General features: G+C 40.7%; 1 protein-coding gene across 4 annotated transcripts in view; it reads right to left on the reverse strand.

Moving 5' to 3' along the window:
• KATNIP (katanin interacting protein) overlaps positions 1-26,953 on the reverse strand; it is a 264,435-nt gene that overhangs the window by 30,218 nt on the left and 207,264 nt on the right. For all 4 annotated transcript variants that reach the window (XM_077275294.1, XM_077275295.1, XM_077275293.1 and 1 more), the window contains exons 24-25: positions 2,174-2,313; positions 358-459 (exon numbers count right to left, since the gene is read on the reverse strand). In XM_077275294.1, coding sequence (XP_077131409.1) covers positions 358-459; positions 2,174-2,313 — 242 coding nt within the window. The remainder of the gene's footprint in view (positions 1-357; positions 460-2,173; positions 2,314-26,953) is intronic.

Consider the following 26,953-nt stretch of genomic DNA (forward strand, 5'->3'; position numbering starts at 1 on the left):
TGACGGAAATCAATATTTGTGATTGATACTTCATGGTCCTAAGACAATAAATCTTGTTAAGCCAGAAGGAGAAGTATAATTGTTCTAGCCGGCAAGCCTATGCTGTGGATCTATAAAGAGCCAAATAAAAGTGAAAACAAAGGATTTCTAAAAGCTAAAAAAAACCTTTAATACACTTATCATGTAGAGTCATCTAAATCAATGGTTCTCATTTCCCATTTATACGCATGCAATGTTGACTAATAAAAATTTTCATTAGTGTTGGAACGATAACAATAGTATTTTTCTGAATAATACATTTCTTTACTGACAAAGTTTCCGTGCAAATGAATCAACTAGTTAATGTTTAATACTTACGCCAAACTCTTTTACACCTCTCAGTGGTGTTTTTGCATAATTCCATAGTTTGATCATAGACACTTTGGTTGGTTGATCAAAAACAACATAGATTCGATTAACCTAATAAAAAAAAATGTTTCAATAAAAAAAGATTTCACATTTTTACTGTTCAAAGGATTGTTCCTATCTTTATAGATGGATATTGTCAGATAGTGCTAATATAAGCAATTTTGCAGTTTATAGCTTACTAAAATTTTCAGCTGTTCTTAAAATATTAACACTTTTGTTGACATTCCGTTGCCTTGGAGACTGGCCATCACGGCTAGATAGCGCAACAGACACCTGTCGTGCTTGCCTGGTGTCTCAGCCGCACCAGTCCTGTGTCTCTGCTGTGCCTGTCCTGTGTCTCTGCGGTGCCACTCCTGTGTCTCAACCGTGCCAGTCTGGCATCAAGTCTTGTCTCCCAGTCTCCATTACTTTTTGTCTCCTTTTTTGCAGCATCATATTGATCCTTGTCCAGTTCTCGGGTTCCCATCTGCGTCTATATTCCCAGCTCTCCTTGCATCTGTCAGTTTCCTTCAGTCCTCAGTCTCTTTTCCTCTCCTCCTTTTTGTTGCCCCTTTGGCTCTAGCAGTTGTGTCTCCATCCCCCTTGGGCCTGCTCCTAATGCTCCCTGTATAGGGGGTGGTTCCATCTGGCCCGCTCGCCCTCGGGGGCTCTAGAGCCATGACCCAGAGGGTCCACTCTCGGGTTCTTATTCTGAATCCTAATAGTTAAGTGCTTGTTTTTACAAACTGTCATAGGTTTACCATCTGATTTCACGTACTCCTGCACTGATTAGAAGCACTTCATCATCATATTAAACAGTGTAGGTTTCTGCTAGCAGTGCAGGGGTTAATATGTTCAGTTGGGAGCTCCTGGAGCTTTTCTGATTTGATAGTCTCAGCTGTTCAGTGTTGGCCACTCCCCTCCTCTATATAAACTCTGGAGTTGGAGGTTTTCATTGATAGGAGGCGTTTGGAGTGTTGTTCTAAAAAACTGTTGCTTGGTGATTTATCTGTGTGTATATCCTCATCCTCTCCTATTTAATTTTTCATCCCTTTACTTCCTGGTGTTCCACTCTGTTGTTCGTGAGTACATATTTGTGTGATTGGTATTTTCATTTATCCCTATATGTCTTCCCCTGTTAGTCTGCTTTGTGTATTTGTATGTACTGCTACTCCTTACTTCCCTGGGTGTGTGAGGGGAGAGATAAAGGCTGATTCAGGAGCTCAATTATGGCTTCTTTGGCACTGCATTAGCACTGTGATTTGATAAACAATGATGTGTCTATTTTTATTGTGGGGGTATAAGAGGATGGGCATTTACCAATCATACACTGATGGTCACCAAGCAATGGTTTTTATTTCTAAAAACCACTCCCTATAACCATCCTTTCCTAATTTTTCATATATATTAGAATGCCTATGTGATTTCCTGTTAAACCTTGCATACATTTCTTCTAAAACTGTTTCCATGAGTCTATACTGTGTGATGGAGTTTTATAGCCAAGTAACATATGACAAAGAAAACATCATAAATACTTTTACAGGAAATTGAAATGCAGCACTTTGCCTTTTTTAATGTAATTTTTTTCTTTTTGCTTCCTTTGATGCACATATTCTTAACACGTCACATAGAGCCCTGTCCTATCAAAATAATATAGTTGTTTCCCTATAAGATCATGGCTATCTTCCAACATATATTGCGAATACTGTGAGTATTTTTATTTTATAATACTTTACTTGAATTTTAGTTACGTTATTGCCTTCATTCATCATTGGATGTAACTTACCAAGCCAGGAAGAATTGGAGAAAGCCAAGCATGTCTACCATCACTAGCGTCATTCACATTGTCTATGAGCTTGTCTGGTGTTCTCACGTCTCCACCCACACCTTCTAAAATATTTATACTTTCTGGGAAAGCAGCAATATCTAATAAAGAGTTAAAGAATGAATAAAAGTACATGTTGTGGAGCCACAGTGGAAAAATAGATTGGTTTTTTAAAACAGTTACAAGGTTTAAAGGGTTATCTGAAGATGTCAAGAGCTGCTCACTTCTGCATCGAAAAGGTGAGGAGGTGATGACTTTATGACCTACACGCTTGCCGAGAAGTGTGCAAGATCAGTAGCTATTGTGGATACACGCGCAAGATTCCTGCCAATTGTGCACACTCTCAACAAGTGTCTGATCTGTAACATAACGGCATTGCTGACTTCTGATGCAGATGCTCTGGACGTTGCCTGATAATCCATTAAAAGATTTAAAAATAGCTCTCCAGCAATGATTTTGCACATGAAATACTTACTCGTACAAAAGATTTTAGCAATGCATCTATACATTTTAAACCTTTGATTATGGACAGCTGTGTGATGTGCCCTCAAGTCTGATCGCTAGTACAGTACAGTATACGATCTCCCTTTTAGACAGGTCAGTGTCTGACTTCCTGTTAACTACAGGATGTCAACATCAGCTTTCCTGGCAGCTCTCACATATCCACTCTCCACTCCTTTTCGGTATGCTCACCAGGAATAAACCACAGCTAACTTAAAATGACTGTCGGTCTATTCTATCCTAAGTTCTGTAGACTCCTTCGTTAGATGCAGCTTGAGGGAGTTGACCGAGAGAAACTTATCACCAGCAGAAGGCAGGTGAAACAGGCTTTGGCTGTATCAAATAAACATCTTTGCTATGCTGTGTCCATAACACTTATTTACATGAAAGATACTATTATTACCCTCAATTTTAGTGCAACAATAGATTAAAACACTCCTATACAGTTTATGGTACCTTTAAAATACCGCATTATTATATGTGAAGACAGTAGTCTATGTTTATGGCAGCATAAATGACAACTTTGGAACCCCAGTGCATAGGACAAACAGCTTTATGCGGGTGTCTACACAAATACGCAGAGAAACCAGTTATTATTTAGCAGATACCATACACTGTTTAAATGCTTCAGTCTGTATTGTCAGGATGTAATACATATAATAGGTAAATGTGAAAAGAAACTTTGGAACAGGGTTTTCTTACAAAATACTGTGCACAATTAATCACAGCAACTTTGTATTCCATCTTATAACTTATATATCCAAGTCATTTACTGTTAAACTAATTTTACTGAAACAAAAGAAACAGCAACTAAAACTCAGTTCAAGTGGAAAAGCGTCTCTAGAATGTATTTTCAATGGCTCAATCGGTGAATATAACATACTAACGAAGATGAGGAAGGTCATTCTTACTATATAATAGATAGCGAGTGGTAGTAAGTGCATGGGAACATCATTTGTACTGAATATACATATAATAGGAACTCATCAAACAAGCTTGGTGTCCTTATATACAAGAACAGAACACTTATTATTTTAACAGTTCAAGTGACATTGGCTGTAGCTGCACCAAAGCTCAGATAATCTTAAGTTATACAAATGGTGAAGGCAGTTTTTATACATTGTTCTTTCCCACCTTTAAAAGCATAAGTTGCAACATACAGGTTTAAAGGAAGGCATGATATACTCCATACTGTATCTTCCATCACATTTATTGGATGCCACCGAATGGAACATGGCAGCCATACAGCCAAAAAGATAGAAAACCCAACTAAAATCACCTTGCTCGATGGTGGGCTATGGATGTGCTAACCTATGTGATATGATAAATGGTGACAAAAGAAGTACTATGAAAAGACCTTACAATATCTAAGATGCGTTCACAGTTACGATAACACAATATTTCTGGCTCACACAAATATGCCTTCTAAAACCAAATATGATAATATCAGAGTATACTGACCAACAAAAATAACAGAAAAATAATAGAAATTAGCCATGAAACAATAAAAAGGTTTTAATATCAGCCATAATAATGGGTATACCCCTATAATTAGAAATATTGAGTTATATAATGCAATATGGTCCCAATAGTGAATCCTATAAGGGAATAAAATACCAGTAAAGGTACAGAGTTTGGGTTACAGGATTTAATTGGGTGTCAAATAAAACCAGATCCGAAAATAAAAGATGTAAACAATATGATACCAATCTGAAATATGGCATATACTCTAAGATCACACAGGCTGGCTCCATAACATATGATCATGGTGTCTACACTCAAATTTGGATGACGCTAGTGTGGCCTAAGTAAGCCTTACTTTATTTTGGACTAGTTTACCCATGTGTATACTCTGAAGAACAATGAGTTACTCCCAAAGAGTTAGCACACATTAAAAGGAAGAACCCCAAAAAGTGTACATGTAACACATAAAGAATGTTTGATTATTAAAATGATCAAAAAAATCAGATAACTTATCCTAGATCAGTACCCTTTTACTCAACGCGCTTCCCCTTTCAAAGGAAAGGTTCCTCAGGAATTCACACAAGGGTCCTGTAAGGTACGCTGTAAGTGTTATGGCCAGCTTCTTAATATTTGGGTCCTGCATGGAGTGTGTGCTGTGTATTCTCTCTGAGCTATTCTGCTCGCTGGACAGTTCCGTGCTAACCCAAGTACCTATGTTGTTTCTGATTGTCTCCACCCTGAGTTCCTGATGGTCACCACCCTTTTGTTTCTGATTGGCTCCATCCTGATTGAACACCCTATTAAAACCTGGCATATCACTCCCTTCCTTGTGAGATTATTGAGCCACCGGCCTCTAGTCAAGCTTGCGGTCACCTGCTCCTTATCCTCAAGATTCTACTGCTGCTATTGTGTACCTATGTTTGGCGATCCCTGACCACAATTCCTGCTTATCCTTCAAACTACATTGCAGCTATTGTGTACCGACTTCTGGCTATCCCTGACTACGTTACCTGTCGCTGCTGCCCCTAGTGGTTACAATACCACTACTCCAAACCAGGTCAGTCCATAACAGTCATTTCTATATTCATTTATTTTCATCCTCAAGCTTTTGCAAAACAGTAACTTTTTAAGCTCCTGCTTAGCTGGAGACCCATTCATTGCAGACAACAGGGTTACATTCTTAAAACTGCAAATGGGAATGAATTACAATTTCGGCCTATTCATAAAATAATTGTCACTATGCAAATATTCATGTATTTAGCCTGTTCCTGTTTTTATTTTAAATCCTGGGTCCTGTTCATATTGGCTTCATATATAGGGACTCTGTCAGCAGGGTTTTGCTATGTAATCGGACATCGATGTGTCACTTACTGGGCTACTTGCTGTAGCGTTTCTAAAATCACAGTTTTATCAGCAGGACATTATCACTAGATGACTAGTAAACATGCTGACAGGTAGTCCTCCACATTCATGAGCTCTGTATAACCACTGTTGTGAATTCCGCTCTTGGGCTCCCTCCGGTGGTTGTAAGTAGCACTTTTGTGAATTCTGCTCTTGGGCTCCCTCCTGTGGTTTTGAGTGGTATAGCTGCTTCTTGGATTTAGCATCAGCAGCTGCTTCCACTGATCGTCTTTCTGGCTCGGCTATTTTAGTCTGGCCTTATTCCTCAATCAATGCCAGTTGTCAATTGTTCCTGCTTGGAGCCACTGCTCTTTTGGATTTCCCTGACACTCTGTCCAGTTCAGCAAAGATAAGTCCTTTTGCCCTTTTGCAGTCCACTTGTTGTGGACTTTATTGTTCAGCACATTCTATGTTTTGCTCATTTGTCCAGCTTATCAGTATGGATCTATTCAGCTAAGCTGGAAGCTCTGGGCTGCAGTTTTTGCCCTCCACACCTTTAGTCAGGTGTGGAGATTTTTGCATATCTCTGCGGTGGACTTTTTCTAGTTTTTATTACTGACCGCACAGTGTTTCTTTCCTTACTGTCTATCTAGCTAGAAGTGGCCTCCTTTGCTAAATCTTGTTTCATACTACGTATGTCATTTCCTTCTCCTCTCACAGTCAATATTTGTGGGGGGCTGTCCTATCCTTTGGGGATTTTTCTCTGAGGCAAGATAGCTTTCCTGTTTCTACCTTAGGGGTAGCTAGTTCTCCGGCTGTGACGAGGTGTCCAGGAAGTGACAGGAACATCCCACGGCTACTGCTAGTGTTGTGTTAAGATCAGGAACTGCGGTCTGTATAGTTACCACCTGCCCAGAGCTAGTCGCATGTCGCTCCTAAAATTACCAGTCCATAACAAACCCCGCGCCCACCACTGATTGGCAGTTTTCTGTGTACTTAATACATGGAGAGAGAGCTGTCAGTCAGTAGTGTGGGCAGAGATATACAGGGCTCAGCATTCAGAGAACTGCTAGAGCTACAGCAGAGAAACCTATCTGGGGGTTTCTGCTCCTACAAAATGCTGCTCTCAGATAGGGATGGGGATTCCTTTCATAAAATCACCCAAAATGGATTCAATTGTCTTCTTTTTAATTAAGACAATGCAATAGACTATTATGTATATAATACCGGGGTACAAAAAATCAAAAGAAACAGAATCTTAGCTGTGCTGTATAGGTCCTAGAATGATATACAAAAACTCATTGGAGAATACGGGCAGTCCACACTAAAAATATGTAAAAAAAATATATCTTTTATCACAAAGAAAGAAAAAAAAAAGGATCACCTAACATAAAGGAGCAAGTGGGCAGAATGCTGGAACAGACTTTATATAACCTTTATGGCGCCCAGTATTGGAGGAATCTAGGGGGTCAGATCAGTTTTTGGTTGGTAAGACAAGTGCTTTCCATATGAAATGTCATGGCTGGATATCAGTATACTGTGCAATTGATTTTTCTTTCTCCCTGGAAATCTCCAGAACAGAATTAATCTCATATTATTCTCAAAAACAGCTTATCTGAATAGAACATTCAACACGGTCGCAATCAATTTACTGTGTATTAGCCATTTTGCAGAAACATTTTTTCCCAGCTGTAACCAGTGCATCAGAGATTACATTCTGTGATTGGCAGATGACCCCATAACCCGTAGTTTCAGTGCTCAATGTAGGTAAAGCAGCATGAGGTTCTTCACATATGGCCACTTTCTCTGCAAAATCCACTGGATTATCCTTGCATGGGTTTAGCTTAGAGTACAAACAATAATTCTGCAATAATCAGACGGTGTGATCTTATAATAACTGAATATTATAATTAATACAAGCTGACACGTCTTATCTGTATTTTCAATTTATAGGTCCAGTAGTGTCAATCAATCCGCCATGAGTCATCTTTGCCAATTCTAGAATATTTAAAAGGAATGTATCATGTAATTAACTTATATTTTATTAAGATTTTTGCGAGATATGAAGTAGTAAGACATCATCCTATGTTGGTGCCCATCCTAAATCATACACGACAGATGCCGGCTGTGTTACACAGCCAGTATCTGAATCTAACTGCAGCAACCAGAGCTTGCACTAATCACTGTTGTTTAACCATTTAAATATCACTGTCAGCAGCATCTAAATGTCAAGTTTGCTGATGGGCCCAAAATTTGTTGAGTAGCCATATTAAAAATAAATGAGGGTTTAAAAGCATTTTATGTAAAAAAGGAACCTAAGAAGATAACAGGGAATTAATATTGACCCCTTTTATCATTATTTAGTACATGGAAAATAGGTCCCAACAAGACAACATTTTATTGTAGACATGAGCCATGTACCGTATATACGATAGCTGTAATTAAGTGGAAGAGGCAGTCAAGCTTTTAAGGCCGGTTTCACACGTCAGTGGCTCCGGTACGTGAGGTGACAGTTTCCTCAAGTACCAGAGACACTGACTCACGTAGACACATTAAAATCAATGTGTCTCTGCACATGTCAGCGTGTTTTCACGGACCGTGTGTCCGTTTGAAAAACACGGAGACATGTCAGTGTTCGTGGGAGCGCACGGATCACACGGACCCATTAAAGTCAATGGGTCCGTGTAAAACACGTACTGCACACGGATGCTGTCCGTGTGCCGTGCAGGAGACAGCGCTACAGTAAGTGCTGTCCCCACAGCTTGTGGTGCTGAAGCCGCCATTCATTCCTTCTTCCCAGCAGCGTTCGCTGGAGAGAAAGAATGAAAAATCATTTTTTTGTGTGTGTGTGTGTTTAAAATAAAGATCCTTGTCACCACCCCCCTCCCACCCCCTGTGCGCCCGCCCGCTGTAAATAAAATACTCACCCGCCTCCCTCGAAGCTTCCTCTCAGCGCCGCAGCTTGTCCTGTATGAGCGGTCACGTGGTACCGCTCATTACAGTGATGAATATGCGGCTTCACCTCCCATAGGGGTGGTGCTGCATATTCATCACTGAAATGAGCTGTACCACGTGACCGCTCATACAGGAAGCTGCGGCGCTGAGAGGAAGCATCGAGGGAGCTGGGTGAGTATTTTATTTACAGCTTTAACCCCTTCACCCTGAAGCTTGTTTTCACCTTCCTTACCGGGCCAATTTTTACAATTCTGACCACTGTCACTTTATGAGGTAATAACTCTGGAACGCTTTAATGGAGCTCGGTGATTCAGAGAATGCTTTCTCGTGACATATTGTACTTTACGACAGTAGTAAAATTTATTTGATATGACTTGCGTTTATTTGTAAAGAAAACCGGAAATTTGGAGAAAATTTCGAAAATATCGCAATTTTCAAACTTTTTATTTTTATGCCCTTAAATCACAGTCATATTGCACTAATTGGTTAATAAATAACATTTCCCACTTGTCTACTGTACATCAGCAAAATTTTGGAAACCTAATTTTTTTGTTAAGAAGTTATAAGGGTTAAAAGTTGACCAGCGATTTCTCATTTTTACAACTCAATTTGCAAAACCATTTTTTTAGGGGCCACCTCACATTTGAAGTGACTTTGAGGGGTCTATATGAAAGAAAATACCCCAAAATGACACCATTCTAAAAACTGCACCCCTCAAGATACTCAAAACCACATTCAAGAAGTTTATTAACCCTTCAGGTGCTTCACAGGAATTTTTTGAATGTGGAAGAAAAAAATAAACATTTACTTTTCTTTCCCCAAAATTTTTAATTTAGACCTTATTTTATTTTTACTTTTGCAAGGGTAACAGGAGAAAATGGACGACACATTTTTGTTATGCAATTTCTCCTGAGCATGCTGATATCCCATATGTGGAGGAAATCTACTGGTTGGGCACACGGCAGAGCTCGGAAGAGAAGGAGCGACATTTGACTTCTTGAATGTAAAATTTGCTGGCATAATTAGCAGACACCATGTCATGTTTGGAGAACCCCTAATGTGCCTAAGCAGTGGAAACCCCCAACAAGTGACACTATTTTGGAAACTAGACTCCTTTTGGGCCTTATCTACATGTGTATTGAGTATCTTGAACCACGAGGTGCTTCACAGAATTTGGTATTTTCACAAAAGCAAAAGAAGAAAATGGACCCCAAAGTTTGTTGTGCAATTTCTCCTGAGTTCACCGATACCCCATATGTGGTCGAAAACTACTTTTGAGGCACAGTGCAAAGCTCAGAAGGGAAGTAGCGCCATATTACAGTACAGATTTTACTGCACTTGTTTGAGGGTGCCATGTTACATTGGCAGAGCCCCTGAGGTGCCAGAACAGCAGAACCCCCCATAAGTGACCCTATTTTACCAATTTAATCTCTCAATGAATTCATCTGGGGGTTTAGTGATTATATTGATACCATAGGTGTGTCACATACTTTTTTACCATTGGTCAGTGAAGAAAAAATCATTTACATTTTTACCACCAAGATTGTGTGTCAGCCCCAAATTTTACATTATCACACTGGGAAATTAGAAAAAACGGCACCAGAATTTGTCCCACAATTTCTGCTGAATATAGAAATACCCAGTATGTGGCTGCACAGTACTACTTTGCCATACGGAGTGTCTCGGACGGAGCGCTATTTGCCTCCTGGATAACAGATTTTCCTAGATTAGTTTGCGGATTCCATATAAAGAGCCCCTAAGTGCTAGAAGAACAGAATCCCCCTCAAGTGACCCCATTTTGGAAATTATAACCCTTTGTGAATTTATCTACAGATGTAGTGACAATTTTGACTCCATGGGTGTTTTCCAGAAACAAGCAGTAGTGAATGTTGCTTAGTGAAAAATGCAAACTGCCGTTGTATTGACCAGTACGTTGAGGTGACCAGTACGTTGCAGTTACCAGTACATTATGCCCAGCTTATGCTTCTTTAGACACGCACCTGTAAATTAGGTGGGCTCTCATCACTACAGAGATGCCAAATGTGGGTGCTAAATGTTGTTTAGGCATACTGGGTCTCAGAAGGGAGGGGGATTTGTGAGTGGAGAATTTGCTGAATTTATTTTGGAGAGCGAGGAGCCATTTAGCTTTTCCAGAGCCTTTGTGCTACCAGTGACGTGGAAGCCCCTTATATTTCCATTAACAGATGATAGATATGAGTGGGGACTTGCTTTTTTTGTGGACCGAGTTGAAGCTTTTATTGGGAACATTTTACATAACATTGGGATCACATTTATCCAGCTCTCGAAGCTGAGCACTTACTTTGAGGGTTTCCATCTAAATCTTCGAGTGACGGGACAGATGAAACCCCCAAGGAATTCATTACTATAATGAGGCAGATTTACTTTGGACTCTGTCTTGCCTCTGTTCAGAAGCATCCTTTTCAGAAGTGCACAAAACTGTGGCCGACGGCACTTTTAAGCAATCCTAAAAAGAGGGACACTGCCGAATCACAGGTCCTATGGCATCCACAGTGCCTCCATCTGCCTCATTATAAGGAATATTCCGCCAGGGGTTCTGTCTGAATCACATATTTCAGAGATTTACACGGAAACCCTGGTGTAAGCGCTCAACGCAGAGCACAGGATAAATGTGCGCCGAGCCTTACTGCGATCTTTGGGAGGCAGAATGAAAAAAATCAACAGCATTTGAAGAATTGGTTTTTATCTATTTTTTATGCCGTTCCTCGCGCGGTATAAGTGATTAGGTGACTTTATTCTTCGGGTCGGTGCGATTACAGCGATACCAGATTTATAACGGGTTTTTATGTTTGGCTACTGTCACACACTAAAAGACGCTTTTTATTACAAAAACTTAGTTTTTCCATCACCATATTTTGAGAGCTATAATTTGTTCATATTTCGGCAAACAGAGTCATGTAATGGCTTGTTTGTGTGCGGGACGAGCTGACATTTTTATTGGTACCATTTTCAGGCACATTACATTTTTTGATTGTTTTCTATTCTGATTTTTGGAAGACAGAATGAACATAAACCAGCAATTCAGGAATTGTGGGGTTTTTTTTATACCGTTCCACGTGTGGCAAAATTGGTAAGACAGCTTTATTCTTCAGGTCAGTATGATTACAGCGATACCACATTTATTTATTTTTTTATGTTTTGGCGCTTTCACACAATGAAAACTATTTTATAGAAAAAATAATTATTTTTGCATCGCTTTATTCTGAGCGCTACAACTTTTTTATTTTTCTGCTGATGGAGCTGTATGGCAGCTTGTTTTTTGCGGGACAAGATGATGTTTTCAAAAATACCATATTTATTTACATCCGTCTTTTTGATCGCACTTTATTGCACTTTTTGTTCGGCGGTATGATGATAGAGCATTGCTTTTTGCCTCGTTTTTTTATTTATTTTTTTAGGTGTTCACTGAAGGACAGTTTTATAGAGCGTGTCATTACGGAGGCGGCAATACCAAATATGTGTACTTTTATTGTTTTTTTTTTATTTATACAAATAAATGTATTTATTGGAAAAATATTTTTTTTCCTTTATTTAGGGATTTTAAAAAAAATATTTTTACACTTTGTAATATATATATATATTTTTACATTGTCGCAGGATGGGAAATTACTATATTACCCCAGATCGCTGATCTGACATTCTGCACTGCAGAGTATCAGATCAGGATCTGACAGGCAGGGAAGGAGGCATGCCAGCGCCTGCTCCCAGCAGGCACTCACAAGTCACCTCTCCTTCAGGACCCAGAAGGACCCCGCAGCCACCTTGGGGCCAGGGGTCTCCATGGATACCATCAGGACAACGCGATCGCATCACATCGTCCTGATGGATGGAAGCAAGCAGGGAGCCCCCTCACTGAGCAATGCCCCTCTATGTCACTGTCACTACTCACAGTGGCATCAGAGGGGTTAAATGCCCTCAATCGATGCCAGCACCGATTGTGGGCGTTGCTGCAGGGTGTCAGATGTGACCCGCACAAGATCACTGCGGTGCACAGCGTGAGGCTGCGCGATCAGTGCGCCGTACTAGTACTGCTGTTTGCGGGAACGCAATTTCCATAGAGCAGTACTAGTATGGCGCATATTGGGAGGGGGTTAATGTGTGACTTAGCATAGAATCTAGAATGTTCTACTCAAGTAGGAACTGTAATAGTCCATCTCCCAAAAAGTCATAATTCGTTGAAAGATGAGTCATAGTGGTTATATTCCCTTAAGACCTTAAGAAACCAGAGAAGCTAGGCTGAAAAATGTGAGGGGGGAGAGTTGGATTGGTGTCCTCAGGGATGTATATTGGTCACTAGACTATATTCTGAAACATGTGGGTAGTGGGTAAGGAGTCATATCGAAAACTCACTGTTTAAATTAATATCCAGCTCGCTAAAATGTTCAAGTCCACAAAAAGCGAAGTACTTTAGCACAAGTTTTAAAAGGTTAGGCTTCTGAAGGGATTTCCAGGTGGAGGTTAGCCAGTAGGGAGACACAAAGGGAATCTCTTCGAATAAATGAGAGGCCAATCTGGTTGGTGGTGAGATTTAAATAAGTTTTGTCACGAAACTGTAGTGGGATTTCCCAGGAGGACAATGGGCTCCTTCCCTGTCCCACAAGTTAGGAGGAACCTAGGCTATCCCTGTTCCCTAATTACCCCTGATGGTGGAGATGCTGGGGTCACATACCTTGCTATGTTCCTATATGCACGCTGATCTGTTCCCTCAGCCATTCAGGGAGGCATGGGACCGAAGTCTATAGGATAACACAAACCTGACAGACAGGGGAAACAGACAGGGATAAAAGAAAACTATAATCATACAAAGTGGAAATCAAGGCAACAGTAGGAGGGATAAAACAAATGGGAAAGAGGATTAGGATAAAACACACAATATCAAATCCAGGCAGATATATCCTGTAAACAACAAAAACCGACTGCTAGTATTTCAGAACTCTCCTTCACCACCGCACTAGGAAGGAACATGATCTTCTGGCCCGGTAGCCAACATTTGTTAAACACAAAGCAAAACATAAAATGTGTGTTGGGCTGTGTTTATCTTTAGTTTTCTTGCATTCTGTACATTGGGAAAAATAAGTATTACAATTTGGAATCACCATTTATACCGGGTGGTGATTGATGTCCTTTTTGCCTCCCAAAAAGAATAAAAAAGTGACCAAAAAGTCATATATATCCCATCAAATGGCACTAATAAAGACTTTACCTTTTCAAGCAAAAAATGTGCCCTCACACAGCTCCACTGACAGAAAAAGATCTAAAATCATTGCTCTGAGAATACGGCAATACAAAAACTAATATGGTGCAAAACAATTTTTTAAAAAGCAGAATTCTATTTGTTACTATTTTATTCCATAAAGTTCAGAAAGGTCAGTCAAAATTATATGCGGTTCCACTGAAGAATACATCTACATTAAATATAAAAACAACTATCATACAAAATAACAAAATTATGGCCCTCGGCATGCAAAGATAAAACAACAAAAAAGTTAAATAAAATAAAAAATGTTTTCATTAAGACCAAGAAAGGCCTAAAGGAGTTAAAGAATAACTAATTTATTTCAGGTGAATTTTTAGTAAAAACTGGCATATGTGAACAGATGAGGAATAGCAGTTGTTGTGGTCATTATATGATGGGTATCTTGCTTTTTAACAAGTTTTCTTCAAGGTTTCTATTTTTGGAATGTGAGTGACAGTACAAATATTTCCTAACAATGGCGGGTACTGTACTTCATCACTACAATGACAATTGTGCGTTCACAATACAATCTGACCAGGGTCATGTGTGTTTTTTATGTACTGTCCATCAGATCCATATCCTTCATGGCACAAAAAATGCCCTGTTTGTGTGACCATGAACGTAAACTATAAAATGCTCGGATTTACTAGATATGCTATGAGAATGTATTTGGGCACATTTACACTGAATTTCTCCCCCCACTCAAGATCGTCAACCAATAATCATTATACAAGATGTAAGTTTATCAAGTCTTGGGTATTAGTTTGCTAATATGGAAGTGATTGCTCCTATTTAAACTGTTCTAATTAGATATTGTTGAGTATTTATCCTGCTGACAATGGTCTCATTAACAGAAATGTGACTATCTTTATATTCACAATTTTCTGCTGCATTTTACACAGCAGAAGTTGGTGGGAACAATGAAACACAGGAGAAAGCACATACCATACTGCAGTAATGAATAGAACAGTTGAACTTTTATACTACACTGCTCAAAAAAATAAGGGGAACACTTAAACAACAGAATATAACTCCAAGTAAATCAAACTTCTGTGCCATCAAACTGTCCACTTAGGAAGCAAGACTGTTTGACAATCAATTTCACATGCTGTTGTGCAAATAGGATAGACAACAGATGGAAATTATTGGCAATTATCAAGACACACTCAAAGGAGTGGTTCTGCAGGTCGGGACCACAGACCACATCTCAGTACTAATGCTTTCTGGCTGATGTTTTGGTCACTTTTGAATGTTGGTTGTGCTTTCACACTTGTGGTAGCATGAGACGGACTCTACAATGTGAGCTGTAGCAAGAAGGTTTGCTGGGTCTGTCAGCGTAGTGTCCAGAGGCTGGAGGCGCTACCAGGAGACAGGCCAGTACACCAGGAGATGTGGAGGGGGCCATAGGATGGCAACAACCCAGCAGCAGACCGCTACCTCAGCCTTTGTGCAAGGAGGAACAGGAGGAGCACTGCCAGAGCCCTGCAAAATGACCTCTAGCAGGCCACAAATGTGCATGTGTCTGCACAAATGGTTAGAAAACGACTCCACGAGGATGGTCTGAGTGCCCTACGTCCACAGATGGGGATTGTGCTCGCAGCCTAACACCCCCCAGGATGCTTGGCATTTGCCACAGAACACCAGGATTGGCAAATTCGCCACTGTGCTCTTCACAGATGAAAGCAGGTTCACACTGAGCACATGTGACAGACGTGTCAGTGTCTGGAGACGCCTTGGAGAGCGATCTGCTGCCTGCAACATCCTTCAACATGACCGGTTTGGCAGAGGGTCAGTAATGGTGTGGGGTGGCATTTCTTTGGAGGGCTGCACAGCCCTCCATGTGCTCACCAGAGGTAGCCTGACTGCCATTAGATACCGAGATGAGATCCTCAGACCCCTTGTGAGACCATATGCTGGTGCGGTTGGAGGGTTCCTCCTAATGCAGCACAATGCCAGACCTCATGTGGCTGGAGTGTGTCAGCAGTTCCTGCAAGATGAAGGCATTGAAGCTATGGATTGTTCTGCCCGTTCGCCAGATCTGAATCTGATTGAACACATCTGGGACATCATGTCTCACACCATCCACCAACGTCACGTTGCACCACAGACTGTCCAGGAGTTGACAGATGCTTTAGTCCAGATCTTGGAGATCTCTCAGGAGACCATCCACTGCCTCATCAGGAGCATGCCCAGGCGTTCTAGGAAGGTCATACAGGCACGTGGAGTCCACACACTACTGAGAATCATTTCCTTGTCTTGAGGCATTTCCACTGAAGTTGGATCAGCCTGTAACTTCATTTTCCACTTTGATTTTGAGCATCATTCCAACTCCAGACTTCCATGGGATATTAGCTATGATTTACATTGATCATTTTTTAGGTTTAATTCTTCTCAACACATTCCACTATGTAATGAATAAAGATTTACAACTGGAATATTTAATTCAATGATATCTAGGATGTGGGATTTTAGTGTTCCCTTTATTTTTTTGAGCAGTGTTAATCAGAATTTACACTTACATTACAAAATATCTAAAGTAAAAAATAAGTAATCCTAAATAAAATCCAAATAATTATATGTGTTTGAGTTGTTATCTTTTGTTAAGTCCTTCAAATGTTATTCAGTAGTTTTCTAGATATGTCATAGTATATATTACCTGTAATTTTCTCAAATTCATAGACATATTTTTCTTATTAGCTAATGAATAAGTAGTATGCAATTTCCTAAAGAAGCATTCCCATCTCAGAAAGAGATTACAAAATGCTGAGATAAGCCATCACTCACATAGTTATAGAGTTGGTGCAGTTGAAAAACAACACGTACATCATGTTCAACCAAGGGAACGGAAAGTATAAAGGGAATAGGGTAGAGGTACAGCCATCATACATGGTCTAGTCTGTCCTAAAGAGCAAGCGTTTCCCTCCTGATCCCAAGTTTGATCGATCCCAAGTGTGTGTATACTTCACACATGTTCATAAGTATTTATAGTTCCTGCATTGCCTAAGAGAGACTATTCCAAAGACTTATAGTGCTCATGGTAATTAAGGCCTGTTTCCTCTGGTGATTCAACTTTTTTTCTCCCACTTGTCATCTGAAGGGGTTTTACATGAAACAATCTTTGACCATATTTTTCTGATGGGTCATTTATGTACTTGTACATGTTAATTATGTCCAGCTTTAGACAGAATTTCTCAAGGCCAAATACATTTCATTTGAATTTCCATGCTTCATATCAGTTTTGTAGCTCTTTGCACTTTTTGAACTTCAAGACATCTATTTTTCTGAACAGGTGCCATGAACTGTATATTTGTCATGCTGTTGCATTACGTAAGATAGGGAAATGGGCCCTACATTGTCCCTCGGGATATGGCCCATATTCCTGTTCCCCAAAGGTACCTCTGAAGGTGAGGAGGTTTGGGCCTCGTGCCTCACTGTTCTCCTGCTATATTCTAAGCTGTCCCTTCCCCATCCCCCAGGAGACCTGGGACATAAACACTAGTGTATCAACATATAAGACAAACGGAGATAACAGAAAAGTTATTAACATACAAAAACACTCCCCAATGTCAGAGAGGTTTAAATGGAATGGGAGGAATGTATCAATCAAACAGGAATAGGACAAGAAGAAAAGCATAAACCCAAAAACAGCATACAACAATCTCCAGCAGGATCTCCAACTAAACACAGCAACTCCAGGGAACCAGGAAGTAGAACTTTCACTGGCGAGGAACAGAAAGCCTGGCCAGATTTTATAGAAAGATGGAATGACCAGATCAGGAGCAGCCATACGTTTGTATTTGTCACCCACGATCTTTAAATTCTTCTGAACCTCTTCCCATACCGATGAGAGTGAAAAAGAAAATCTGTCTTCCCCAGGAATCCCTGAAGATTCCTCTTTACTGAAGGTACAGAATTGTGGATGGAAGCCATGTGCTCCAAAAAAATTGTAACTTACCAGCAGACTCGCTGCGACAATTATTTAAAGCAAACTCAGCCAGTGATAAAAAAATAAGACCACTCCACCTGGTTATCTGACACAAAATATCTGAGGTAAGTCTCCAAACTTTGGTTTAGGTGTTTAGTTTGGCCATTCCATCCAGAGTTTGAGCATGGAACGCCAAAGAAAAGGATAGATGCATCCCTAAACAAGAACAAAACACCTTCCAAAATTTACATACGGACTGTGTCCCCCGATCTGACACCACATCAAAAGTTATCCCCGTGAAGCTTCATGATCTCTATGACAAACACCTGAACAAGTGTCTTGGCATTAGGGAGAGCAGGTAGAGCAATAAAGTGCGCCATTTTACTAAACCTATCCATCACAATTAAGATAACCGTTTTACCAGAGGATGAAGGAAGATCTGTAATGAAATCCATGGATAAATGAGTCCATGGTCGGTCAGGAATGGTTAATGACAAAAAAGTCCCAGATGAAAGAGTATGTGGGGTCTTGAAACGTGCACAGATACTAAAGGAGACACTAAGTGACGCCACCCCTCAGATGCCAACTTAATGTCTAGTGATGGGCGAACCCGAACAGTAAACCCTGAACACAGACTTATCCAGGAAGTCTGTGTTACTGTTCGAGTTTGGCAACACGACAGCGCGAGAATCAGTGAGGGATATGATCGGCGGTAAGAGGTTTATCTGACAGCTAGCAGCTGTGACAGGAGATAAAAACTTTACCTCCGATCACAGAGACTTTGGGCTCATAAGAGAGTACTATTCCCATCAGCCTACGCCTGCTTCCACTATTAACAGAGACAGCAGACGCTGCTGATGGGATAATTCATCAGCCAGTGCCTGCACTATAAATAAAATGACGTGGGGGTCTGGTCTATTTTTGATAACTAGCATAGCAAAACTGACCGCTGCGGGCTGAAGCTCTGTGACCCGATGCAAACTTTTTACTGCCAGTCACAGCCGCAGCTCTCTGACCGCCGGTAACAATCTTACCGTAGATCAGAGGCAGTGTTTGCCACACTGTCATGCAGATGACAGCACGGCAAACAATGGATGTTTGGGCCCCCCTTTGGTCTGAATGGGGTCTGGGTTCAGATACTATTCTGTTACATGAACCAAACTTTTTTTAAATGGTCGGCCAAACTCGCTGGACCCGATCATCCAGGGGTTCGCCCATCACTATTAATGACCAAAAGGTATGTATTACCTACATCAGTTTCTTTCGGCCGATGACAACTTTTTGGAGAAGAAGGCACATGGATGCCACGTACCAGGGAACAACCCTTGACAAAATACAGCCCCGATTCCCACCTCAGAAGCATCAACCTCGACAATAAATGGTTGAGAAGCATCAGGTTGGATGAGTGCCAGCGCAGAAGAAAAAACTATCTTCAGAGAAGAAAATGCCTGACGAGCGCCGTTGGACCTCCTCGAAGTCTGTACCTTTCCCAGTCTTATCAGTAAGGGATTTGACACTCTTCACAAGACTTTCATTGCCTGCCCCTCAGGACCTGGCAGATTGTATAATCTGGTCTTGGACAATGAAGCACTCCATGCGGAGGAAGTTATTCACACCCCTTTTCAAAGAACACCTCTTCAAAATCAGACACAAAAGATGGAATGATTTTAGTGGAGACATTAGAGAGGATGGTAGCTAGGCAATTATTTTTGCAAAAATCACTCCACTTAATTATCTCTCTGGCCTGCCAGTCTATAACCGGATTATGCACAGTCAACCAGGGAAGACCCAACACAATGGGAGTAGGTAGACCTTCCAGGAGGTAACAAGAAAGGAGCTCCCTGTGAAGAACCTCTACACGAAGGTTCACCTTATGCACTATTTGTGTAAAGCTTCCATGATGCAAATATGGAAATGGAATTGCCAGCACTACAGGAGATACCATGGATCTTAGCAAACTGAGCATCCACTATACAGTATTGGCCCGTCCCACTATCCAGTAAGACAGATATTGGCTCAGTTTTCGCACCGATAACCACTTCAGTATATTAATATCCATATTAATTTTTTTATGCTTTGCTGATTTCACACAATAAAAACTATTTTATAGACAAAAGAATTGTTTCTGCATCGCTATATTCTGAGAGCTGTAACTTTTTTATTTCTCCACTGACAGGGCTGTTTGATGGATTGTTTATTTTTTTTTGCGGGACAAGGTGATGTTTTCAGCTATACCATTTTAATTTCCATTTAACGTTTTAATTGCATTTTTAGTCTACTTTTTGTTTGGCAGTAGAATGCAAAAGCATAGTTTTTTTGTGACGTTTTTAATTATTTTTCTTACAGTGTTCACTGGAAGGGTTAACTAGTGTGACAGTTTTATAGGGCGGGTTGTTCCGGACGTGGCGATAACAAATGTGTACTTTTTTGGGATTATTTTTGTTTTTAAATAGATAGACTTATTTATTGGTAGAAACTTTTTTTAATTTTTTTTTTTAAATACCTTTACAATTTTTGTTTAACTTTTTTTCTTTTTTACTTAGTCCCTCTATGGGAGTTTAACTTTTATTACTCTGATCGCTGGTATAATGCATACCAATGCACCATCACTGCAATGCATTATACCTGCCAGTGCTGTCTCTCTCCTAGCCTCCTAAATGTTGCGATCAATATCAATCATTCCATTTAGGGGTTTAAACATATGGGGACGGTGTGGGACCTGCTCCTGGCTGAGACAGTCGAGGCACTCGGCTATTACGTAAGCCAAGATCCCCGCGGCAATCGAGCAGGTACCGCAAATGTGTCCACATAATTGCCATGACATATCTATATGTCAAAGGTCTGGAACTCCTAACCCAACCATGACTTATTGGTACTTAAGGTTGTGAAGGGGTTAAGATACTTCTCTACAAGTGACTCTCCTAGTTTTACTCTTATTAGAATATATGATCTCCACATATTATTAGTGCTCAGACACATAATTTTACATATGTCCATAGTAAACCTCCTCTGACAAGTGGATACCCAAATTCTCAGTTTGTCAAAGTCAGCTTGTAACTTCTAAACATCTACCATACAATGACCTATACTACATTGCTTGGTGTCATCTGCAAAAATACAAATATCTGTATTAGGCTCAGATTAATAAATAAGTTACGAGAAAAAAATATGATGAAAAAATTGTGATAGTTTTAGTTGATTCAGCTATATTTTCATAAAGATGTTATATAACCTTTTATTATAACTGCTTTACTGTGCAATCATAGAAACAGTGAAAATGTCGCCAGACAGAGCCTTAATCAGGTTTTATCTTATGTTCTCTTAAGCTTCTCTGATGCATTTCTCAAGAGTTTAGAAGCAAATCCTCTTTTGAACGTTTTTGTATAAACAGATCACATTCAATTTTCTCACTACAGTTACTTTTAATTCCCAATAGTTGTCCATATGGTTAAGTCTTTGAAGCAGTGCTGCTCTGTGTGGGATTTTCAACCTTTAACTAAAGAAAATTTCAGGTTCACAAAAAATGTTGCTGTATACTGCTGACAGAAAACAAATGAAAAACATTTGCAGAATAAAATAGGTTAGAAAGAACCAGGCCATGTGATTAATAAAAAAAAATATGTGGCTTTTTTTTTTTTTTTTATTATTTCCAAAACAATGCCTCTCTTGACCATGTGCAAGTAGCCTCTTCAGAGAAGAAGAGATCAAGAATTCTAGTCAAAATAAAAGTCAATTTCGACCCCTTAAAGAAGACCTGTCAGAAGGATATTTGACCCCTAATTAAAGATATGAGTATAAAGCCCCTTTTATGCATATTAGTCACATCTTTATAGTAAAATTTATTTGGGGCATTTTTGAGAAATCTATTTTTAAAGTTCTATTTAAGTGTATGGGGGCAGGCCCTTCACTCGCCAGCTCTGCTGTACTTCGCTGCCCACCACTGGACAATGATTGACAGGTCATTCTTCTATTAGTGACCTGCCTCCCCTGCACAGGTGCCGTTATTGTCCGGGTTCATTGCAATGAAGGTGTCTACGTAGCGAGCTACTAGTGACCATGCGAGAACCTGAACATTGATCTCACCAAGTCATCAGGAGCTCAATGGGCAGAAGCAGTCCTTTCTGATGAAATGCGCGAAGAGACTGATGGCGTAGGTGAGACAGTTTATTGAGGGAAGAGTGACCTGTCAATCCGGAGGCCTGTGATGGGCGGTGAAGTACTGCAGAGCTGGTAAGTGAAGTGCCTGCCCCGATGCACTAAAGAATAAGACTTCAAAAATAGTTATATCAATAATTCCCCAAAGAAATTCTACTAGAAAGGTATGAATGTAATAAGCATTAAAGGAGCTTTACACCGATACCTCTAGTTAGGTGTTCAATAACCCGCTGACACATCAACTTTAAAGGGCCTTGCCTTATGACTAAGGAGAAGAAGCCAAACTTGAAACTATTTGCAGATGCATGTTTCAGGGAGTTTAGAGCTCCTGCTTTGAGCCGGTGAGGTAGTAGTTTGGCTGGGTGAGAGGCCTCTAAAAAGAGAGCAAAGGCAAAAGGTTTCTCCTTGTGAGAAGTGCCAAGCTGGTTGTAAGGAGAATTGTAGGCCGAGCAAAGCTCCTCTGGGAATTTAATGAGTTCATTTCTAAAGAAGTTACTTACGCATTTAGTTTCCCAGGGGAGCACTGCATGGTCGATAAATCAATATGCCATCTTGGCCACAAAGAGACATTTTCCTCGTTAAAACAACCATATACATGGCAGATATATGGTGTCTTTAGTTTTGAGCTTTTATGGGGGGATGAAACTATGCAGTTTACCCCTTGGTGTTGCTGAACAAAGAGCAACAGAAACCTAAATAAAAGAAATAATAAATGTGTGAACAGAGCAGAAGATCCAATATTCCATAATAAACCCCACTTCAACTGAAACTACACCAGTCTACTGTCCTGCACATGCAGAACCCCTCAATCTGCATTCACACACATTTTGTATATACATACACATATTACAAACACACACACATTATATATGTCTGACACAGTCTGATCAGTGCTTATATACATTCCTAGAGGAATAACAGAGGCAAGGCACAACACAGTTTTAAGAAAGGATGATCTACTTGGTATGTTTTGGAGAATAGAAAGATTTACTTTGTATTTGTTTGCTAAATATAATAGGTGGCACTACAGTTTTTGCCCTCTCTTTATAAGATAGTTGCATATTTGAATTCCCAGAGAAGCATTGCATGGCCTATAAGTCTCCTTACGATATCTTGGCGCGCTATAAAAGAAGAAACGTTCCCCCTTACACCACCTGTCAGAGGCCTCTCATTCAGCTAAATCAGATCTCCGACTTTGCACTGATGAGGAGCAAACCCCCCAAAACACGAGTCTTCAAATGAAATTTATTTTTTGGCTTTTAATATAAATCATCTGGCAAGGTACTTTAAAGGGTCGATATTGACTTGCTATATCCAATAGGTGGCATTGGAGTTCAGCTCCTCTTTCTTTCTGAAGAGCCTAATTAAAATATTTACTTAACCACACGTGTCAGGAGTAATGACGGTTCCTCTTTAACTATATTTAAAGTTTGGATGAAATGTCATCGGCAAGGTTAGAGTCACACTGACATATTTCTGCAGCAATTATGTCACTAAAAATTACAGCTAAAAATCACTGCAAAATGTGTCCCCGTGGACGTGCGCTAAATGTTATTGGAGGATGTCACACCAGTGATTTTCCTCTAGCGATCGGCTGGAAGCTGATGCTAATAGCAGTTTAGCCCAAGGGAGAGGACACTGCTGGAAAATGCAACTGAACTGAAATAAATGGTATCTGACAATTACTTAGCGCACGGAGGATATTCACTGCTGTGAAAAAAGCAATTGGCGCTGCGGAAATTTTTTTTTATTTTTTGTAAATCTGAGATCACTAAAGAAATGTTCAATGTTTAGAGGGAATGTGGAGAAACAACAGCTCATAAGTGACTGACCCAAAACAAACAGAATGAGCGCCAACATGATACTCGTGTACCCATGTCATTCTGTTAATCTAATTCCTTATCTATATATCCGGGATTTTATATGACCAGCAGCGCAGGACCTCAGCCACTTTCCATTTTCTCCAAAAAGTTCATCTCAATTATCGACAGATTTTAAATAAAATACAGATCAAGAAATAGCCAAAGTTGTTAATCACTGTCACGCCAATGCATAGTAAATGGTAATACAGGATAGGAGCCCGCATGCATCTCCTTGTGGTGTAATTACTATTAGACTATGATGTATTCTCGTGGCTGTATTCCTTCATAGGGGTCCCTTTGAACAGTTTTTTAATAAAATGTCATATATATGAGAGCATGTCCTTGGGGAAATCTCTTTTCTAGCCAGCACTTCACTCACCATATGTGTATATAAAGGTCATGTTGTAATATCCGGTATATATGTATATAAATACTTACTGGACTGCCGGCTGTAGATTTGATAAAATCACTGTTTTATTAGCAGGAGATTATCACTACAGGAGAAATAAACAATAAACCTGGGGCTCTGTATAACCCCGTCCACTACTGATTGACCGTGCCCTGTATTCACTATGCAGAGTCTCAGTGGTGGGAATGGGGTTATGCAAAGCTCATAAATATGAAGGTCTACATGGCAGCAGGTTTACTAGTCCTATAGTGATAATACCCTGCTGATAAAACAGTGATTTTCTAAAAACTAAGAAGCCCACTATACTAAGAAGCCCAGTAAGTGACACATCACTGGAATCAGGGTTTCTGCCTCTATATTAGGGGCAGAGAACCTTTTTCTTCCAAGGGCCATTTGGATATTTACACCATCCTTCAGGGCACCATACAAAATTATCAATTTGAAATGTATCCTGCTACATTTGGTCACACAATTAATTAACTCACCCCTAATGTGATAGCTGGAACAGCTTCTCTTTGGTGTGAAGTATGATGTTGGGTGCTAATGGTGATACTACGAGCAACTGCTTTCCCAAATTTGCGTCGGTCTGGAGAGCAGTCAGCTCTGTGATTGATACTGAAAAGAACTCCCAGCGGTAAGTTCTGAACACAGATTTATATTACAGTGCATGTCTCCTCACAGCAAGAAAGTCATCACTACTCATTTATAATACTCAAGGACAGGGAGGTCTGCAGTATATACATCACATAGGTGACACAGACTACTGTATATACATCACATAGGAGACCCTGAGGCTGCAGCATATATATCACATTGGAGACACTGTGGCTGGAGCATATACATTACACGGGAGATGCTGGGGCATATACATGACAGGAGATGCTAGGGCATATACATAAAAAATGCTACGCTACTGGTGAAGCAAAACTGGAATCCAATAGCCAAAAGAGCACTAGCTGGGTACAGAAAGCAATAGTGGAAGTCCTTGGAGGTTACAATTGGAGTTGTGCAAAACAATCTGGAGAAGAGTGGGACCAGACTGGGTAACACAGTTCTCATGAGCTTGAGACTGGAACTAGATAAACAGCTAAACATAATACTCAAGCAATGAGTGAGTGTTCCACGTGGCTTTAAGTAGGCCTATACAGGAAACAAGATGGCTTCCACAGCCTTAGAATCTGCAATCTTAGTAAAGGGCGACTGCACAACACAACAGCAGCCTCCAGAGTGGAAATGAAGCACAGGTATTAAAGGGAACAATAGCAGCCACTAGTGATCAATCCACAAAAGTGGTCCTGGCATTACTCCCCCCTTTCAACAGCGGCCTCTGGACAATGTTTGACTTGGGTTATATGGATGTCCTTAATTACTGTATATACTTGAGTATAAGCCGACCCGAGTATAAGCCGATCCCCCTAATTTTGCCACAAAAAACTGGGAAAACTTATTGACTCGAGTATAAGCCTAGGGGGGAAAATGCAGCAGCTACCGGTAAATGTCAAAAGTAATAATAGATACCAATAAAAGTAAAATTAATTGAGACATCAGTAGGTTAAGTGTCTTTGAATATCCATATTGAATCAGGAGCCCCATATAATGCTCCATACTGTTCATTATGGCCCCATAAGATGTTCCATATTAAAATATGCCCCATATAATCCTGCATAAAGGTTAATAAAGGCCCCATAAGATGCTCCATAGACACATTTGCCCAATATAATGCTGCACAAATGCTGATTATGGCCCCATAAGATGCTCTATAAAGATATTTGCCCCTTATAGTGCTGCACAAACGTTATGGCCCTATAAGATGCTCCATACAGACACTTGCCCCATATGCCATAGTGCCCTACAAACGTTAATTATGGCCCCATATACTGCTGCAGGAATGTTATGGCCCCATATAGTGCTGCAGGAATGTTATGGCCCCATATAGTGCTGCAGGAATGTTATGGCCCCATATAGTGCTGCAGGAATGTTATGGCCCCATATAGTGCTGCAGGAATGTTATGGCCCCATATAGTGCTGCAGGAATGTTATGGCCCCATATAGTGCTGCAGGAATGTTATGGCCCCATATAGTGCTGCAGGAATGTTATGGCCCCATATAGTGCTGCAGGAACGTTATGGCCCCCATATAGTGCTGCAGGAATGTTATGGCCCCATATAGTGCTGCAGGAATGTTATGGCCCCATATAGTGCTGCACAAATGTTATGGCCTCATATAATGCTGCAGGAACGTTATGGCCCCCATATAGTGCTGCAGGAATGTTATGGCCCCATATAGTGCTGCAGGAATGTTATGGCCCCATATAGTGCTGCAGGAATGTTATGGCCCCATATAGTGCTGCAGGAACGTTATGGCCCCATATAGTGCTGCAGGAACGTTATGGCCCCATAGATGCTCCATACAGACACTTGCCCCATTTGCTGCGATAAAAAAAATAAATCACATACTCACCTCTCCGTCGCTCAGGCCCCGGGCACTTTCAATAGTGACCTGCTCCTCGTTCCGGCGCCGATCTGTCTCCAGCACTGACGTTCAGCAGAGGGCGCGCACTGACCACGTCACCGCGCCCTCTGACCTCAGCGTCACTGCTGGAGACAGATCGGCGCCCGGAACAAGGAGCAGGTGACTATCGCGCAGCGCTGCGCTCCCCTCCCCGTATACTCACCTGGTCCTGCCGCTGTGTAGATCCTGCTTCCCCGAAGCCGCAGCGCTTCATCCTGTACTCAGCGGTCACATGGTACAGTAATGAATATGCGGCTCCACCCCTACGGGAGGTGGAGCCGAATATTCATCTACTGTAATGAGCGGGACCATGTGACCGCTGAGTACAGGAAGAAGCTGAAGC

This window comes from Ranitomeya variabilis, chromosome 7 (genome assembly GCF_051348905.1).
Source record: "Ranitomeya variabilis isolate aRanVar5 chromosome 7, aRanVar5.hap1, whole genome shotgun sequence".
NCBI classification, from domain to species: domain Eukaryota; kingdom Metazoa; phylum Chordata; class Amphibia; order Anura; family Dendrobatidae; genus Ranitomeya; species Ranitomeya variabilis.